Consider the following 16,962-nt stretch of genomic DNA (forward strand, 5'->3'; position numbering starts at 1 on the left):
ACTGCCAGGACTTAGTTATTGTAACCTGAAAAAGCTGAGCATCTCATAAATTGACTAGTGTCTGAAATAGGAGATCCCATTTTAGTTAGTTTTCAATCCCGAACAGCCAAATTTCTGAGCAGCTGCTAGAAAGTAAGCTAGTGTGAGAGATTAAGGCAGGTGCACTTCAGGGCACTGTAAGGAAGAGCTCTCTCCTGCCCCATGTGATATCACTGCTCTGATGATGACAGGGAACAGATGCATACTGCAGTGGTCCCTGTGTCAGGAAAACTGAGATAAGAGATCTCCTCACTTGGGGAAAGCACACATCTCTGAGAGCCTCAGCATGTGGCTCCCTTAACGTCTGTGGTAGCAGGAATGTCCAACAAGAAAGACTCACCAATGGCCCAGCATTTTAAGGCAGCCAAAGTCCAGTCCTAGAGACTGTCTGGCTTTTTCTGGGTAGCAAATGAAAGCGGTGCCCAAGGACTCTGACTGTACAAGAGCCAAACTTCACAAGGTTTGCCTCTTGGAAGGTTTCATGAAGGAAAACCTGCCATTTCTTACTAAAAGAGAGGGAGAGGTAGAAGAACAAAATTGTCTCTGTTCTGCTTCACTCGTTACATGGACAGAAGATCCTGTCAACACAGAAATAATGTCAAGCATTTACTGGAATTTAATGGAACCCAGGGACCAATTAACAACACAGAAAACACTAGGCAGTGTATTTCTTGTTGTAACAAGAGGGAAATCTCACATTACTGCTGCTCCCCACTTTCTTAAAATAAAACGCCTATGTTTTGTCAATTATTTCTTAATAGAAATGTTTATTATCTGGTAATTTCACCATCGCCCACTTATCATTTGTTTCATACGCTAGGTTCAGTCACAGAATTTCTCTTCACTTGTATCCCACATTCCAAAAAAAAAAAAGAAAAGAAAAAAGAAAAAAAAAGAAAAAACAAGAAAAAAGGGAAAAAAAATGAGAAAACAACTTTCATTAGGGCATCAGACCAGCAATGCTAGAACCTGCCCTCAACCCCAAGTTCTCGAACTGCTGATTCTTCAATAGCTTGATGGATACGATGCACCTCATTCTGTGTTAAAGTCCTCTCCGGGTGACGGTAAATGATACGGTAGCAATGGCTGACCTTCTTTGTCCTACAAAACACAAACCAAAAGAAGACTCATAAATACACGTGCCTACAAATGCAAATACTTGAGGCCAAACACTTACCCTCTGGACCATTTTTTATTTGCTGCCTAATTTTGTTCCTGTTGCTTGAAAATCATCTTAATGCTAAAGTACACAGTCTGGAGAGGCAGGACTGAGCTGAATTTTAATTTTGTGGCAGAAGACTTTGCTGAAGTCCACCTTATACATCCACTCAGTTTTGCTGCAGGTCTCTAGTTTTGGTGCTGTCTCCAAGGAGCACGCATAGCCCCCTCAGACTGGTGGGGCTGGTGACAGATGTTTGGAAAACACCACTCAAATTCCACATGCTGGGAAGCAGCGCTGTTAGATAATGTGACGCATTTCAGGCCTCACGCCTGAAATGCGTCAGCATGGAGAATGCTCCAGCATGGAGGAAGAGTCTCAACACAGCCACAAAAGCAACATTCATTTTTCAACTGAGGTGACACGGGACGTTGTCCTCCATCTCCAAAGTCAAATTGACATATGTACCCTTCCCGTGTACCATGATGGGAAGAAACTGGTCTCCCAGCAGTTGCTGTGAGATGAGGCAGAGGTCCCAGTCCTCACAGAGCTGCTTGGGATGGCTTGCTTGTGAAAGTGGCCACAAAGGGAACTGCCATCCTCACCCATCAACCCTGTGGAAAGCAGGGACAGCCCAGCAAACTCAGAAGAACACAGCATGACATGATAGCAGGAGCAAATGTCAGAATTTCTTACCCTTTGCTGTGGAAGGAAAAAGACAAAAGCGACCATGGGAAAGAGACATGATTAGTGGGCATAGTGGGTTAACAGTTAGACAAGGTGATCTTAGTGGTCTTTTCCAACCTTAATGATTCTATGATTATATGAAGAATAGAAAGAAAAAGAATAAAAAGAATATTTAACGGTTGCTGAGTTAAGCAAAGGCAAGTCAATGCAAAACTAGGAGCAAAACAATAAGTTGAGTAAGAGAGCAAAAAAAATCTTTACAAAAAAGAATGCGATCCATGTCTTGTTCTCCATCAAAACCAGGCTAAAGTACAGAGCTATTGCAAGAAAGGGGAATCTCTACAACTGCAGTGCATATATTACTGAATTTACATGGCACATCAAGCTTCAGGTCATCTTTCTTCTGAAAACTGCTGAATGTCAGATACCATGTTTATTATGACTTTGTGATTAAAACCATAAGGCTATACGTGCACATACACCAGGATAACTCTTAAGATACTCATTTCAATATCAGAAATGGACACAGGCAGTTTTCAACCTCAGAACAGCTATACCAACTTTGTCCCACCCAACTTTGGTGGGAAGCTTGCCCAACTCCCACTGGCAGTTTAAAAACAAAAACAAAGATTAAAGCATTCCTCCATTTTTCTTTGAAGACAAAGCAAGTGAAATCTGACTAGTATAAGAAATGGCACACTATGTTTCATAAGGTGCTAGCTGATTGCAGTTAACTGCTAAAAAACAGCCAAGAGCTTCCCCAGGGTGCAGGATAAATGTAGAAAAGTGATTTTCAAGAGAAAAGAGGGAAGTATAACTGCAGAGAAGGTGTTGCTCTGCTCTGCTCCACCACTGCAAAGCAGATGGGAGGAGAGAACTAGGGGAAACAAGGAAATGGAATAAGAAGGGTTAGGACAGATGCTACACAGAGAAATTTGATTAAGAGGAAAGGATAACTAATTGGGGCTCAACAGAAACAATTTTCAAAAAAAGACTACTAAGTACCATTACAGCTTGTAACACTTTGACTTTTAATGGCATAACAATCCACCTGGACAAAAACATTTCCAAATTGCTCTGGCTGAAAATCTCTTCAGCAGCTGTACAGACATATGCCTGATCCTGAAACTCTACTATATACTGGGAATATATTGCAGAAAGGAAAGCTATTGCTAACATTTAATGTGAAGTAAGCACATGTTTGTTTAACATAGTTAAGCAGCGGTAGGGGTAGCTACAGCATAATTCCTTCACTGGTCATGGTTAACTGAAGGTAACAATTTCTCATGTCCTGTGTGTTCATGTACTTCCCTCTCTCCACCCTAGTGAGCAGTTCTTTAATGGGCAAATTAAATAGGTCACAATATGATGCATTAGTTTCCTGTGGGAGTTCAGGAAAACAGCATCTTTAGGAAGCATCTGAATTAGGAAAGGCCAGATGTCTCAGAGAGTAGCACTGGACTGCAGTTCAGACAGCTGCAACTGCAGTTAAGCATTGGTATGGGAGATAAAACAGGGATTGCATTAAATGTAATTAATGTAAATGTAATTATAGTTGAGCAACGACATAAATACTGACACACATGGCTGGCTACACATCACTCATGTGGTTGGAATGTTACATTCTTCTTTTAGCTAGGATTATTTGCATATTTATTACTAATTAGAAGTATAACTGTTATTATATAATAATCATTATTATCTCAAAAAAAGACAAAATTTTACGTTTCAGAAAACTGAAGTATTGCTTTCAGGGCACTCCAGCTAACTTTTCAAGGCAGATGAGGAAGAGTACTTCATGGTCTTTTCCCCTTAATACCTACCCTATCCCCAAATAAAATACTAAGACAATGTGATTAATCGCTATCATCAGCTGCGACTGGAAACAATTATTGTCAGTAAATAATACATTTGCTGATTTTCTTTCTTGCTTTGTATGTTTGCATGTTCTGTGAGGACGCACAGTCACAGCCTATTGTAAAGATAGTTCTGCTGCTGCATAATGAACTCTCTCCTGCATGTCATTCTGCAGAATATAGATAGAGAAGCAGCAGCTCTCTACCCTGACCAACAGAAAAACTGAGGCTAAAACCAAGAACAGCAGCTTCATCAGGTAAAAAAATATACAAAAATAATAGTAATATAAAAAAAATGAAATAAAAATAGGAGCTTGAGTGCATGAGGCTTTGTTTACCTAAGCTGCAGGTTGCAGTCACGTGGACTCCTTCTCTCCCATTAGGCTTTAGCTGATCTCAATGTCACAAGTCTCCTCTGCGCCAGCCTGCGGCTCTCAGGTAATGAAACGCAGTGAATATAGTGAAGCACTGCTCCAAGGGAAAAAGAAGATAGGGATGTATTCTGAGGCCGCAGGAGGAAACAAGAACACAGTCAGTGAAAAAACACTGAAGTGAAACAATGTCTTATGTATTTTTTGGAGGAAACTGTTTTGCCTCATGATTTTAAGGAATTGGCATGAAGCCACATCCACGTGCTAGAGAAATGCTCGCTGCCTGGTCAGATGCCCTGCATGAGGCCATCCTGAAGGTCAGTGTCTATGCTTTGCTATTTCAGCCTGGTATCTTTGCACAGCTAGAAATTAAGGAACCTCGGTCTCCCACTCGTCCAGTAAAATGATCATGAAAGTGAGCTGACACTGGAACTAGGGCTAGAATGAAAGGCAATAAAAAACAATACCTATGTGTTAGCTTCTCAGCATAGAAATCCACTGATGGATGCTTTCGATACAAATTGTCTATACAGCTGATCCCAGAAGCTACCAACAGCCACACAACTGGATCTGCAGCCACTGGGGAAGCTGCCTCTGTGGTTAGATAAAAGGAAGACACCAGGTCTTTTGGTAACCAAAACATTACTTAAGGAATAAATGTCAGGTGTTGGGTTTGTCTTACTGATGTGCAGTACTGTAACAAGAATTCCCCACCATGCTTTTGTAGAAGGAGCTTTAAAGGGCAGCAGTGAGCTGGAGGAAAAAAAAAAAACAAGCACTTTTAACTGTGTTCTACTTTCTGTCTTAAGGCACAGAGACTTCTGCATGGAGGCTAGCCCTGCTCTTACGTGGGTGAGGACACAGGAGAATCAGACATTTTTCTAGAAAGCTGGATTTGCTTTGAGGAATAGAAGAGCAGAGATGACAATCTCCCACAGCATCTAGGGGTGAAAACAAGAAATCTCTTTTGTAAGCAAAGCAATGCACTAAGCAGTACTACTCACCACCACTTCTGTATTGTACCTCTTCCTATACACATGATAACACAAATATTAAGATTCTTCTCTCTATACTAACTGAGTTGTGTGAATGAGGTTCTTGGAGGCTCTCCTGAATCTGCAACAGCAATTTGCATCCTATATTCCAAAGAAAGACTTGTTTGTGAAGGATTGTCCTATGAGGGATGAAATGAAAGTACTCTCTCTTATTAACATAATCATAGTTGCTGGAGCCATGCAGAGAGCACAGCTTTGACTTTGCCTTCTGGCTCAAACAATTCTAGAATGGCTCACGTGGAAATTATTTAACTGCAGAAATGCCAAACATGTAGATAGGTATTCTCAACTTATACTTCCCCAGACATGGAGTCTGACTTTCTTTGGAACCAGAAAAACACCTTACGTTTACGGCAGGTAAAACTGAACACTCCAGCCTACAAATATGATGTTGAACCCTTAGTGCTGGTGACACCACAAAAATCCTTACCAACATCCCAGAAAACTACTTTAAGGAAAGCCAATAGAAGCTGTATCTGTCTGTGGTCCCATTTAGTTTGCAACGTGGCTAATGAGTGAGACCACTTTGGATACATAGTTCAGATATAGCCACCTACATTTGTTGTCTGAAATCTATGGGAAGGAAGGCCTCCACAACTAGTAGAGTTCCTGCAGAAACACATTTAAGAGCTATAACCTCTCTTTAAGGAATCTATCCAGCCAAAGCTTCTCTCTCCAATTCACTTGAAGCTTGCTTCTCCACTTTCCTGTGTTAAAAAGACACCAAAAACTTCAGCATCCAACAGCACACAGAAGATGCAATTACCTCTTCCTTTTTGTTTCACGCTTTCAGACCACATCCACCACTATTATAGTAAGCACAACTGCTAAATGTCATACTATAAATTTTAAATTGACAAATTGCACTCTTTGCTAGGAACCACATCATGGAAAATGGCAAAAGGCTTGTGCTATATACCTTACTGTCAAGGCCAAACAATTCAATTACCATGGTGATATGCATGTAGAATATAGCTGTAATTCTCTGAACAAAGGCCTTTCCCAGAGATGCATTCTCATCTGTCCTTTCAAATGCTAATACTCCATTTCTCTGGAAGAGTGTATTGTTTTTAAGAGCATATTTTTTTAAATGGACATGTTTTTGTTTAAACTGATTTTCATGCTAGGGAAAGGCACTAGATTACCTCCAGAAGAAAGAATTGTTTTAAACCCACAGAAAGCAGGGAATGGTCATTTCTGTTGAACAGCTGATACCTGGCAGAAGCATGGTTCAGTTTCAAAGACAGTTCAGCTCAACATAATCATTCTGAGATTGTCAACATTACTTGACCACTGTGTTGGCTGTTATTTTCTTTGTGGTTTTGATTGTAAAAGAGATGTGTTCATTGAGAAAGAATGGGACTAAAAATGATAGCTATTATATTTCAAAAACTTGAGACCATAATGGACTTTTTGCTATCTTCTATTTGGACATGGTGAAATCTGTACCTGAATACGGAACCTTGAACCTGCTTGTCTTTTTCTCTCTTCTTTTCTTTAATATTAATTCATTTTTAAGCTCATCTCTTATTCTTAGGGGAAAAAAAAAAAGTAAAAATTCTGTTAATAAGGTTATTGCGAAAAAAAAGAACTGAATGGGATGTGGTGGCAAAGCACATAAACGACATCTGCTAGTTAAGTTAATGAAAGCTAGACAAAAAATGCAAGCACTGAAACTTGTTCACCTTCTAAGTCTCTGAGATGCTCTTATGTATCCATAAATAGGATTTAAACAATTTTCAAGTATCTGAACACTTGGTATATATAATGACTTTCCTTTCCTACCTAAATCTGTCACCTAATTTCTTACATGTCAGAAGAAATCAGAGATCATAGAATCATTAAGGTTGGAAAAGACAACTAAGATATCTAGTCCAACTGTCAACCCATCACCACCATGCCCACTAACCATGCTGCCCAGTCCCATATCCACATGGCTCTTGAACACCTCCACGGATGGTGACGCCACCACCTCCATGGGCAGCCTGTGCCAGTGCTTCACCTCTCTTCCTGTGATAAATTTTTCCTAATATCCAACCTAAACCTTGCCTGGTGCAACTTGAGGCCATTACCTCTTGCCCTATAACAAGTTATCTTGGAGAAGAGGCTGACTCTCACCTTTTAGGTATTCATAGAGGGCAATAAGGTCTCCTCTGAGCTTCCTCTTCTCCAGACTAAACAATCCCAGTTCCCTCAGCCACTCCTCATTAGGGCCTTGATGTCTTTCCTATAGTGAGGGGCCCAATACTGAATGCAGTACTTGTGGTGTGGCCTCAGCAGAGCTAAGCACAGGGAAACAATTGCCTCCCTGCTTCTGCTGGCTACGTTATTTCTGACACAAGACAGGATGCCACTGGCCTTCTTGACCACCTGGGCACACTGTTGGCTTGTGTTCAGCCAGATGTCAACTAACACTCCCAAATACTTTTCCTCTGCACTGTTTTCCAGCCACTCTGCCCCAAGCCACTCTGCCCCAAGCCCAACACATAGGCTTGTTGTGTCCAAAGCGCACAACTCAGCACTTGGTTTTGTTAAAGCTCATACAATTGGCCTCAGCCCAGTGATCCAGCCTATCCAAACCCCTCTGCAGGAACTTCCTACCTTCATGCAGATCAACACTACTCCCAAATCAGTGTAATCTGCAAACTTACTGAGGGTGCATTCAATCCCCTCATCCAGATCATCAATAAAAATATCAGAGTTTGTCCCTATATTTACCCCTGGGAAACACCACTGGTGACTGTTTGCCAGCTGGATTTAACTCCATTCACCACCATTATCTGGACCTGACCCTCCAGCCAGTCTTTTACCCAGAGAAAAGTACACATGTCCAAGCCATGGGCTGCCAGCTTCTCTGAGAAGGGACAAATAGAAAGTGGGAAAGAGTCAAAGACTTTACTGAAGTCTTTACTGAAGTCTAGGTAGATTACATTCACTGCCTTTCCCTCATCCACAAGGCAAGCCACATGGTCATAAAATATCAAATAGGTCAAGCATGACCTGCCTTTCATGAACCTAAACCCAGTTATATAATGAAAGAATGTTTCACAAGTATCATCCAAAATAGGAAGTCTCTTACTATTAGATGCATTCAATAAAAGCTCAGTGAAACTATTCAATTATTTATCGTTTCGCCCAGCATTTTGGTCCCTATCTACTTTTTTTCATTTCAACACACCATCTTAGTTTGTTGATGAATGCCAGCAAAAGAAGAACCAACATGAGGGTGGTGTGAGGCTCTTCCCTCACACAGCTCCCAGCACAAGGGAATCTTGCAAACAGAACAAGTTACACAATAAAACCTGAAAGGATATTTCCCTGGTCCACTGTTACAGGTGTGTCAGTAATACAACACAGTCAACCCACCTCAGATCCAAGCACTTCCCATTAAAGAGCTCTAAAGCCTCAAAGCACCAAAAGAAACAGAATCTCATTCAAGGAACAATGAAACATCATAGCTGTGAAGTATAGGAAGAACAATGTCATTCTCCATTATACCAAAAGAATATCCAAAGTCTCCATAGGTTAACATGATAACTGGTGACACAAAATTTTGCTGCCATGGAAAGCCAGAAAAATATCGCAAAGCCATAGGCTTCAGGACTGTGGTTAGGCTTTTTATTAGTTTTCTTTCTAATACAGCTCATTGATTGCTTGAAGAAAGTAATGCTCAGTGGTTGTACATTAGGTATGAAACCAGTTTGGTATGAAACCAGGATAGATTCCAGCACTGGTGCAAACTGCTTGTCCCTCTCCAATCTCCCTCTCTTTGGGAAAACCATATATCAAGCACAGGTATTAAGGAGTTGATTCCATAGAGATTTAAATATGAAACTGTCAGAGATGTCCCTTTTCATAAGACAAACTTTGCTCTCTCCAATCACATGAGGCCTCTTCAGTTTCTAAGGGTTCACCACTCCATCTAGGGAGACAGTTCAAAATCCTGCTCTAAATCCAGGGAGGTAGGCTACAGTCTGAGTATCTTCAAGAGTTGCTGACAGCACAGTAACCTTGGAGCACTCACCATGCCAGAGAGAAGCAACTTCATGCACTTTTAATGGAATGAGTCTCTCAACTTACCAAGGCTGAAGCTCTCAGGAACAAAAGGAAGCCCTGCAGTGGGCATCCACATAAAGATCAGAATGTGTGCAAGCTGATGTGGCTCAGAATATGGTTAAAAAACAAACAAACTTCTTCATGGTTACCACTATACAAGAACTATACAAGTGGAATAATGATAGGAAAAAGCAAACATTCTGATACAAATGCAAACATAACGATTCAGTGAAACAATTGCTACTCATTGCAGTGAAAAACAAGAGAAGGTAAAATATTTGGGACATTTAATTATGTGCTAAACATAGAAAAATAATTGGATGCTGAAAGCATGAAAGAAAAAGTGATAGTCTCAGCATCGCACAAGACATAACACCTGTTGTGTATACAGCACAGAGTTTTATTTATCTTTGCTTTACCTGGGTTTAATTGTAAAGGTTCAGTGACAAATGCTTTTCAATCTCTAATCGGGTTTTCACTGAAACAAAATGCAAAGGGCAATACTTTTTGTTGGTTTTGTTTAAAATTTGATTAATAGAGGCTTAAACATTTGCCAACCCAGCAACCAAAAGAACAAAGTAACTTGATTTGGATACTGTGCCTCATAGGAATTGCTGCCTTGCCTTTTCTCTCTGTGTAGTTCAGAAGCCACAGCAAAACTACATTTCCCATGAGAGGCCAAGGCTAAAAATTCCCATCATGAATTATACCCTTTTCTATAAAAGAAATTTGGTTGACATAGTTGATGAAGAATGAGAGCATACTGAGGAGAACAGAAGCATACATTCTGCATACAACACTGAAAGTCCTTGCAGCACTGGCAGTTAAAGTGTTCTGACTGCTAGCCAGCAAATAATACCAAATTCTCACAAAAAAATTTACATTTTTCAGTGAATAAAACACAACAAATCAACGTATTTTCTGTCACTGCTGGCTTTGACACTTTTTTCACATTTCTGTTGGCCTCCTTCACAAATGATTTAAAGAGAGAATAAAGCAGCTTTGGCAACAATAGGCTCTGTAGATCTGGAAGAAGTTAATGACTTAGAAAATATAGTGCACTGCCTTCCAAGGCAACTGGCTGGTAGTGAAGCAGGTCAGGGACACAACTTGCTTGCAAAAAAAAAACTTTAGAAAACATTTTTGCAGAATTGTTGTGCTTCTCGTGAAAAGATATATTTACATTCCCCTGAGACACGGTAAAATAAAGTAAGAGGATCTGGTCCTGCGTCTGCCAAGAAGCAGTATTAGTTCCATCACTGGTCATTACTCACAACAGCATCACTGAAAAGTTTCCAACCACTGGCAACCAAAATGCCATCTGGAAGCACTTAAGAGTGACAACTTATCTCAATAATTTGAACAAAACCAACGTGAGAGGTGAATGTGGACTCTTTCAAATGCTACCTAAAATATTTATAGTAAAAATGTTAAGTGTGATACCTTTTCAGTTCCTCTGAGTGAAAGATCAAAGAAGAGAAATATAAATATTTAGCAGTTTTTTCCCCCAACTACATGTTAACACTAAAGGCTACAAAAAGTATTACTAAAAATAACACTGCTGTCAAATTAAAACATATTTCATAATCGAGAAAAAAGGGAATTTATATGAGAATTTAAAACAATTTATTCTCCTAAGAAATGAAGATGGATAGGAGTGACAGCATCTCTATCGAGCGCTAGCAGAAATCATGGTCTACAAATTTAGGTGGCAGACAACTGCATGGTAAGGACTGAATGTCGGTTCAGGTACTTGTGTAGCTCTCGTCACTGAGATTAGTGGGTTTGTCCTTACCACATCCAGGAGTTAGGTGCTTAAGTTTCTTTTAAATTTAATTAGAGGCAAGGTAAAGAGGGACATGGCTCTGGACACAGATTGAGAACCTGTATGATTTTTCCAAAGTCACACAGCAAATCAGTGACAGAGGAGGGACATGAATGAGTGCAGGCACAGGCCCTTTGATTTACCTTTCTTTCAAGTTACTCTTCCTACACATGCACACTTTTAGTTACTCTTCTTTTCTACAAACTGGATAGCAGCCTTGGAAATAAAATGGGCTATGGCAGAAAAAAGCAATTCATCCCATATACAATGGACAGGATAACCAAATGTGCTGTGTTTGGCAGGTGACAAACTAAACAAATACAGAGAAAACAGGTGAGAGAGAAGATGGAAGAGAAGAGTTAACAGGAGGATACAAGGGGCTTCAAGATCAAGAGCAGAAGTGGAAAGAAATCACTTGTCCTTTTTGTGTAAAAGCAGCAAATTAAAAGCAATCTGCAGCACTTGAAGGCAACTCAAAAACATCTGTACATCTGCATGTGCAAATACAGGGAGTTTCTCAATGGGCTTGCTTACACAGTACCTGTAAAAACTAGTGCAAATTCTTCAGCTGTTCACACAGTTCAGTGTTCTTTATTACTTCCTTCCACTCCATATATGATTTTTCTTTCAGAATTGTCAGATTCTATGAGCCTTAATCTGGCAAGCTGGTTTTGTTTTGAAGATACACAAATTCCCCACTTTCCTTCCCTGAGGATGGCTTGGTTTCACATAGACAGTCACAAGAAACCTGTTTTTATTACTTTTCTGACAGTTGCTGCCTTGGGAAGACAACTAAGAAAAAATCCTCAAAGTGAGGATGACTATTGGCCACCAGACTGAACTACTATTAACAAACAAGAAAACTATCTGACTGTTAAGTAGGTTAAAAAAAACCACCACCAAAACAATAAAAACAAATGAAAAAAACTCAAACCCTCTTGCTGGGTCCCATCAGCATGGACAATACACTCACCATCATGTAAGACAAAAACCCTTTGTCTTATAGATGAGGCTTGCCTGGTTATTTCGAATAAAAGGATGGTGGGGAACATTAGTTGTACTAAAAACAGCCAAATGATGACAATATGCAGCAATCAGGTGCACTGGACAGAACTTCTACAGCTGTCAAAATGAGCATTAGTTTGGAAAGTTCCAACTGATGCTTGGCATCTATATCATTAATATTATGCCTACTCTGTAAAAAGACAAAAGAAAGGAAATGTGAGTATGATACGGTGCTTGCACAGTGAATGCCTCCTACGAGAAGATGATATGAGCATTCCTTGATAAAACACAATGTGGGCATGAAGACCAATAGGTGAGGGGACAAAATGAAATGATTCATTAGTAAAAACTATAAAATTATTGCTCTGCTACTAAAGAAAGGAAGACATTGATACATTACCTTAGAAAGACCAAAACACCATTTTTGCTAAGACTTCTTAAAAGGCCAACTGATCCTCTAACAACTGGGAAATAATATCAGCAAAGAAGGGATAAGACTTCAGCCCAGGATGGGGAATACACAGTGAGAACTACGCTAAATCAAATGCTCTTAAATCGCCCAAGCCTGATGAACTTCGCTGTAAGATATTTAGAAACAAGTGGAAGATATCCCACAGCTGTTATCAGTTGTCTTTGAGGTCACCTTGAGGTTACTTGGAAGGTAAGTAAGATACTAAATGTTTGGAAAATATCACAATGCTTATTTCTGAAAATGAAAAAACAACAACAAACTACCTAAAAAAACAGGGGAAATCTAGATCAGTTATTTTTATTTCAAATACCTGGAAAGACTCTGGTGCAGATAACCAATGCAATTGAAAGCACATCAAGGATATGGTGGTTGATGCCCCATCCCTGGAGACTTTCAAGATGAGGCTGGATCAAGCCCTGGGCAACTTGATCTAGCTGTCCATGTCCCTGTTCATTGAAGGGGATTTGGTCTAGATGACCTTCAGAAGACCCTTACAACTCTAAGGATTCTATGATTCTGTAATTCTACGGATATAAAAAAGACAAAAATAGAATACATGGAGGTATCAAGAAAATTCAGCCAAAACAATATAATTTCCCTAATCTTTAGGCTAATTAATAAATAAAAGTATAAATTGCAGCAAGTAGCAAACATGATGTACATGTAGGGATGTGTACACAACTTAAGAGTCTGCTTAACCAGATAAGAAAAATGGTCTAGGATGAATATTCCACAAAACCGAAAAATTCTAAGAAGTTGCAGGTGATGTCAAAAAATTGTCAGGAAAGATATTTAAATATATAATGAATTCTATATAATGAATTATATAGAAAATGTAAAAAAGAAAAGGGAAAAAAGAAAAACACTAGATCCAGTTGATAAGATTAGGTTACAAAATATGTCTTCATCACCTGTTTCATCTTGGAGGGAGCTGCATAAAGGCAGATGAGCAAACCAGTGATCTATGTGATTGCTACTAACAGGTGAAACAGCTGGAGTAGCTGACAATAATTTGTTGCTTCTGGAAGCAGTCATCCACAGTTTGTAACCAAATCTGAAGGATTCTTCTCGTAGGGTTCTTCATCTTGGCTTCCGTATGATGGAATATCTTCATTAATGGAATAGGTGATGCAGAAGCAGTGTTTAACCAGCAAATTACATTAAACTGGGTAAAACAACAAGCGCATCTGAGGACAAGACTAGTACAATCTTGACAAACTGGAAAAGCTGAAGGACAGAATTCAACCAGGACAAGTGCAAGCTTCTGTATTTTGCCAGGAACAACCAGCTGCACACACTAAGAATGGGAAACAACTGGGTATATAGCAGTCCTGCACAGACAACATAAGGACCACAAGGAATGACAAGCTAAAGGTGAATCGGTGATGTTGTGCTTTCACCTAAGCAAACATCACTCTGGGATGAAGTGCAGGAAGGCAGCCAGATTGACATCCTTCTACTCTACTTAATGCTGATGCTGGTTCAGCTGAAGTACCCTCAAGAAAGATGTGAGACAACTGGTGGCAGATCTTCAGGGAGCAATGAGAATGAGTCTAGATAACATGAATTATGAGGAAAGACTGAGGGAATGCTGATTGCTCAGCATAAAGAAGAAGGAGCATTAAAACACCCTTCAAATACATAAAATACACAGCTAGGTAATAATCTGTTCATCAGCATTTATAGGAGGCAGGAGAAGAAAGTAATGGGCTCAAATTGCAGAAGTGTTCTGCTTGTAAACTTGCTTGGAAAGGCAGTGGGGTCATTCACTGCTGGAAATTTTTAAGGACTGGTTATACAAGTGTCTGTCAGAAATGCTATAAGTAGAACTGATCCTGCTTTGGAGTGGGAGGATGAACTAGGTGGCAATACTCTCCAATTCTGTAGCATAAAATTTAACAGTCTTTAAAGTGCAGCAAGTTACTTGATTAGCAAAGACAGCTCCAATCAAATACACATCACAGGTTTGCTTATCCCATTGCACTAAAAGGACATGGGGGAAAAAAGTCTGGTTCAGGAAGCCAAGCAAGTAGGAAATTCAAATCATGGTTGCTGTATGTGGCAAAAGAGATCTGTTTTACCAGCGTTATATCCCCTGGAAATAAAACAAACATGGAAAAGCTTCTGGAGGGAACAGAAGAAAGAGACAGACAAACTGAGAGGGAAAAAGGAATCACCTGAAAATGATGAAACCTCTGTAGGCCAGCAACCCTTTCATTAGTGTTGTAGCCATTGCTGAAATACAGCAGATAGGAAAGCAACATGCTGCTGAGTTATCTTTCAGTGACTAAAGCCAATGGAAAAATAAAACCAACAGAAGAGAGAAGACCACTCCTTAAGACAGTAACCCAAAGGGAGAATGTCACTCATCTGTCTGTCCCTTTGCTTCAGGGCTGAAATGCCTCAGGAAAGCTCTAAGGAACAGTCAGAGAAGATGCTGCATATTTTTGATATGTTGAACTGAAACTTTCTTTTGCATGCTTTTCTGATTTTATATCAAGAACTTAACCCTTTGCTTTCAGCTATCTGCATTCACTTTGAAGTCCAGGCAGTTCAGAATGAAAAGGATAAAGTCATGCTTCCAAAAAACAATGTTGCCAATAAGTCTGTAGGGAATCTGCAACCAGATACCAGTCCTTGTATGAAGACCCCAATGAGGACAACTATTTCGACGATGATGGCCTCCCTACATAGAAGGTGATTAACTTCATGCGTTGTTGCAGGTAGAGAGACTGAAAGATAGAGAGGAAATTACATGTGCAAAGACATAGTACAGATCAGCTAATTTCAGAATAGAAATACATGGAAATGCAATAGAAATCTCAGCTTGTGGAACCTCTGTATAATGCTCTCAGCAATCATCCATGTTTTCCTCGTATTTGTACACACTATTCTGTTTCCCCATTCTCTCTCACTCCTGCTGTTCCGTATTCACTTACTGTACCCCTTTCCCACATACACAATAGATGCAAGGAAAGAGCTGTCTTTTCCTTTACCTATGCTGCCTTTTGCAGAAGGGAATGAGAGGCCATGACTCTGCTACAAACAAAAACAATCCCATGTACCTCTACAGGAATACACACATGTAAGTCCATATATGCATTCACAGCCATCGCTCCAAAGACTTTTACTAACCTCTGCAATTTTGTTTGGACTGGTAAGACCACTGGTTTCACAGCAACCTTGATGTTTACTAAAACTTTTTCAGAGATTAAATGTTGATCTCATAAAGGTTCCACTGTAGATGTGTTCTTTTGTTCCTACATGAAATATGAAGTTGCCAGGGAACAAATAAACTATTTATGACTTATGCCTGTACAGTAACGAAGAATGGCTTAATGGGGGCATGTACCACTTTGAAACTACTGCAGTCTGTTGTTCCCTGAACTGGAGGCTCTTACACAGTGTTTAGGAAGTATACTCTCTTTTCTCCTCAAAATAAGATCAAATTCTTGGCACAATTGTCTAAATCATAGCAGAAATATTTATACATGACACAGACTCCTACACGCAGTCCCACATGTCTGCCTTACTTGTAGGTAAATCACTGTAGGTTGCAGACTGCTGCACCCAGACTGCAGCAGCTCCAGCTAAATGACTGAAATTAGCTCAGTTACTCTTACATTATGAACTTTAGAGTTACTTAGGAAGACACTGATATTTATTATACATAAGATGCAGCAATTTGGTGGCTTGACCTCGAACTCCATCATCTCTGCTAGTACATCTTCCTTGTGTGAATCATGGTAACAAACAGAGGAGGAGACTGTCCATCTGCAGGTAGCCAGCTGCCCGAACAGTCACCTTGACAGCTGTCACCACACTTAAAATCAGCAGCTTGCTTTCTATTTTGCCTAATACTTGTGATATCCAGCCAGGATGGCTAGTGTTCAAACACAGCAGTAGCACTGTGTTTTGAAACGCAGTACCAAAGAATATGAAAATCATTAGGCGTGGATACTGCTGAGATTGTTACTCAAGTTCCCCTCTGAACCATCTCCAACTACTATGTCTCTGCACTGCACTCACATGCATGCACAAATTCTTCTCCCCAGCTCGTGACACCTCTCTCTGCAGAAATGGCTGGACAAACACTGGTGCTGGACGTGCAGAGTCAGTGAGAATACAGCGGCTTAAAATGAAAGAGATGATAGAGGAAACTCTGTGGCTGTTAAAAGACAGAAGATGGAGACCACAATACCCATGATCTTTTTGCACTGTCATCTCTATCTGCAGTGAAGAGCCAGAGAGACAATTTGGACAACCCAGTAAGATCGTATCAGCTGAGGAACATCAAGCAGATAAAGGTGCACAGATATCACAGATCCCTCAAGCCCAAGTGCTTTTCATCCACAAGATTTAATCAGCATCATAATACTTGATGCTATTGTGATTTTGCATTAGCATCCATAGGAGGAAATGTTATCTCCCTTTTCA

General features: G+C 40.0%; 1 protein-coding gene across 3 annotated transcripts in view; it reads right to left on the minus strand.

Moving 5' to 3' along the window:
• Positions 1-786: 786 nt before the first annotated feature.
• Positions 787-16,962, minus strand: part of FARS2 (phenylalanyl-tRNA synthetase 2, mitochondrial) — a 235,153-nt gene continuing 218,977 nt past the window's right edge. For all 3 annotated transcript variants that reach the window (XM_031552760.1, XM_010708401.3, XM_010708402.3), the window contains one exon: positions 787-1,140. In XM_031552760.1, the coding sequence (XP_031408620.1) occupies positions 1,072-1,140 (69 nt within the window). In that variant the 3' untranslated portion in view covers positions 787-1,071. The remainder of the gene's footprint in view (positions 1,141-16,962) is intronic.

This window comes from Meleagris gallopavo, chromosome 3, assembly GCF_000146605.3.
Source record: "Meleagris gallopavo isolate NT-WF06-2002-E0010 breed Aviagen turkey brand Nicholas breeding stock chromosome 3, Turkey_5.1, whole genome shotgun sequence".
Taxonomy (NCBI): Eukaryota; Metazoa; Chordata; class Aves; order Galliformes; family Phasianidae; genus Meleagris; species Meleagris gallopavo.